We start from the raw sequence: 3,437 nt of genomic DNA, 5'->3' as shown, positions 1-3,437 counted from the left end.
CAACTGAGCATACTGTTCCGCTGTGTCGGTAGACTTAACTGGCAAGAAGTGTGATAATTTCGTGAGTCGATCGCCGATCACCCAAATTGAGTCAAACTTGTGCGGAGTGCACGGTAATCCTATCACAAATTCCATATTAATCATTTCCCACTTCCATATTGGAATTTCTATGTTCTGTGCCAACCCACCAGGCCGTTGATGTTCGGCCATCACTTGCTTACAATTTGGACACCTTGCCACAAAGTCTGCCACATTCCTTTTCATGTCATTCCACCAAGTGAGCCTCGGTCATGATTCTTTCTCGGAGACCATCTACGTTTAGAACACATAGCCGCCCTTGATACCTTAGTGTACCATCATCCATGCCAAGAGTAAAAGCCATCATTTTATGTTTATGAATCCCCTCCTTTAGCTGTACCAATAATGGATCATTGTATTGCTTCTCTTTGACTTCCACAACAAGCGATGATTTATCTCTATTTTGCATAATTACCCTTCCTTCACTAGAGTCCGCGAGGCGAACTCCCAAACTAGCTAGCTAGTGAACCTCACTGGCCAACGACCTTTGATATGCCTCCAAGTGGGCCAAACTACCCATAGATTTTCGGCTAAGAGTATACTCCACAACATTGGCTTTCCCTGGGTGGTACAGAATATCGATGTCGTAATCCTTGAGTAACTCAATCCATCTTCTCTGCCTCAGATTCAGCTCCTTTTATTTGAAAATATATTGAAGACTCTTGTGGTTCGTGAATACATCCACATGGACCCCATACAAATAAAGACGCCAAATCTTCAATGCAAAAACCACTGCCGCAAGTTCTAAGTCATGTGTTGGATAGTTCTTTTCATGATTCTTGAGTTGCCTAGAAGCATAAGCTATAACCTTGCCATGTTGCATTAACACACACCCAAGCCCGATCCTTGAAGCATCGCAATATACCATAAACCCATCTGTACCCTCTGGAAGGGTCAACAACGGCGCCGTAATCAACCTCGATTTCAATTCCTTGTAGCTCCTTTCACAAGCATCAGACTATTGGAACTTAACCGCTTTCTGAGTCAATCTAGTTAATGGAGAGGCAATAGTAGAGAACCCCTCCACAAATTTCATGTAATACCCTGCTAAGCCCAAGAAGCTGCAAATCACATTTGGCGTTGTAGGTCTAGGCCAATTCTTTACTGCTGAAATCATTTGAGGATCAACCTTAATTCCTTCTCTAGAGACAACAAGACCCAAGAACGTGACAGATTCGAGCCAAAATTCACACTTTGAAAATTTCGCGTACAATTGGTGCTGATGAAGAGTCTGCAACACTGCCCTAAGGTGATCGGCGTGGTCCTCCCGACCTCGTGAATACACAAGAATATCGCCAATGAACACTATCATAAGATCCATGAAAGCTGTCGGGGCATTCGTTAGCCCAAAAGACATTACCAGAAATTCAAAGTGCCCATACCGGGTTCTGAAAGCTATTTTCGGAATATCCTGCTTCCTGATATTCAATTGGTGATACCCGTATCGTAAATCAATTTTGGAGAAGTATCTAGGACCCTGTAACTGATCAAACAAATTATCTATTCTTGGTAACGGGTACTTATTTTTGATTGTGACTTTGTTAAGCTACCGGTAGTCAATACACATCCTCAGTGATCCATCTTTCTTCCTTACAAAGAAAACGGTGCACCCCATGGTAACACACTCGGTCGGATGAAAGCCTTTTCTAACAAATCCTTCAATTGCTCCTTTAGTTCCTTCAATTCTACTGGTGCCATCATGTAGGGTGGAATAGATATAGGCCGCGTTCCTGGCATCACATCAATCCCAAAATCAATCTCCCTGTCTAGCGGAATCCCAGGGAGCTCATCAGGAAAGACCTCTGGAAATTCATTCACAACTGGCACAAACTCGAGTATAGGCGCCTCAACATTGGTGTCTGTAACCCGGACCAGATAATAGATACACCCCTTGTTAATCATCTTCGTGGCCTTAAGGTAAGAAATAAACCTACCCTTCGGCACCACATTATCCCCCTTCCACTCAACAACCGACTCATTTGGAAATTCAAACCTCACAGTTCTAGTTCGGCAGTTAAGCTTAGCAGAACTTGAATAAAGCCAATCCATACCCATAATTACATCAAAATCGACCATCCCCAATTCAATGAGATCGGCCACGGTGTCCCGACCACGTACCGTGACAACACAACCCCTATACACCTTTGCAGCCACAATAGACTCACCAACTGGAGTAGATACAGAGAACGGCTCATAAAGCTGTTCCGCTCTATCCCAAATTCCATAGCAACATAAGGGGTAACATAGGACAAGGTGGAACGGGGATCAATAAGAGCATATACATCATGAGTTTGGACAGTCAATATACTTGTGACAACATCTGGAAAAGCCTCTGCACTCTGGCGACCACTCATAGCATAGAAATGACTAGGTCCTCCTGAACTCTGCGTAGCACCCCTAGCTACACCACGCCCTACTAGTGTCGGAGTGCCTCGAGCTGGAGAGGGTGTTGAAGATGTAGCAGCTGCAGAACTGGATGGCTGTGCTATGCCCCTGCCCGTACCCTGGCAGGATAAACGACACTCTCTCTGAATATGACCCCTCATGCCACACTAGTTACATACCGACAGGTCCTGGTAGCAGATCCCCATATTCATCCTCCCACACTTGGGGCATGGGGCCCTCTGCTGCTACTGGAATCTCCCTCCTGATCCGCCCTGATAGTGGGGCCCCCTACTACCCTGATTGGGCCTGAAGCGACTCCTCTACTACTGATTATGCCCCGTTGGCGGTGCACTGGCTAAAGACTGAGCATAAGACTGGGATGGCCCTGATGACCCTCCCTTAAAAACTAATCTTCCACCACCAAATGAATCTCCAGGGTTGACCGCGGACCGGGCCTTGCTGGTACCCTCTCACTCCCTTCTATTCTTCAACTTACGGTCCTCTGTATCTTGAGCAAATGCTACAATTTTCCCATAATTCATATCTGAATTCAAGGCAGCTGTGGTAGCCTCATTAATAACTAAAGGGCTAAGGCCCTGCACAAATCGACGCACTCTGTTTTCCATAGCGGGTATCATGTGAATAGCATATTTCGACAGGCGCGCGAACTCCATGTGATACTCCCACACACTCTTACTTCCTTGCTTAAGATTCTCAAACTCTACGGCACGGGCTGCCTTAGTCTTGGCAGGCAAGAAATGGTCTATAAAGGCATCAGCAAACTCACGCGTGCTGGAGGGCTCCCCTACTCCCGAGAGTCCTCCTATAGCTCAAACCAAGAATATGCCACCCCTTTCAAGCAGTAGGCGCCCAACTCCACTCCCTCCGTCTCAGTAGCGCGAATAACCCGGAGAGTCTTAAGCATCTCATCACTGAAGTCCTGTAGGTCCTCCTTGGGATTAACACCCGTGAAC

At 46.1% G+C, this 3,437-nt stretch overlaps 1 protein-coding gene across 1 annotated transcript; it reads right to left on the bottom strand.

Moving 5' to 3' along the window:
* Positions 1 to 1,668: 1,668 nt before the first annotated feature.
* Positions 1,669 to 3,089, bottom strand: LOC138894049 (uncharacterized). The gene is made up of 2 exons (XM_070178723.1): positions 2,960 to 3,089; positions 1,669 to 2,246 (listed from the first exon to the last, which is right to left on the bottom strand). The coding sequence occupies exons 1-2, from the start codon at positions 3,087 to 3,089 to the stop codon at positions 1,669 to 1,671; spliced, it is 708 nt and encodes a 235-aa protein (XP_070034824.1).
* Between the last annotated feature and the right edge of the window lie 348 nt (positions 3,090 to 3,437).

Source organism: Nicotiana tomentosiformis, chromosome 6 (genome assembly GCF_000390325.3).
Source record: "Nicotiana tomentosiformis chromosome 6, ASM39032v3, whole genome shotgun sequence".
NCBI classification, from domain to species: domain Eukaryota; kingdom Viridiplantae; phylum Streptophyta; class Magnoliopsida; order Solanales; family Solanaceae; genus Nicotiana; species Nicotiana tomentosiformis.
Note: the sequence above shows the minus strand (reverse complement) of the source record. Positions and strands in the feature narration are given on the sequence as shown.

Excerpts from the sequence above, each read along its gene's own strand:
- LOC138894049 (XM_070178723.1), bottom strand. The coding sequence starts at position 3,089 with ATGGAAAACAGAGTGCGTCGATTTGTGCAGGGCCTTAGCCCTTTAGTT. Across the intron at positions 2,247-2,959 it reads TGCTCAAGATACAGAGGACC|TTGGTGAGTCTATTGTGGCT; the intron begins GTAAGTTGAAGA and ends TATCTACTCCAG.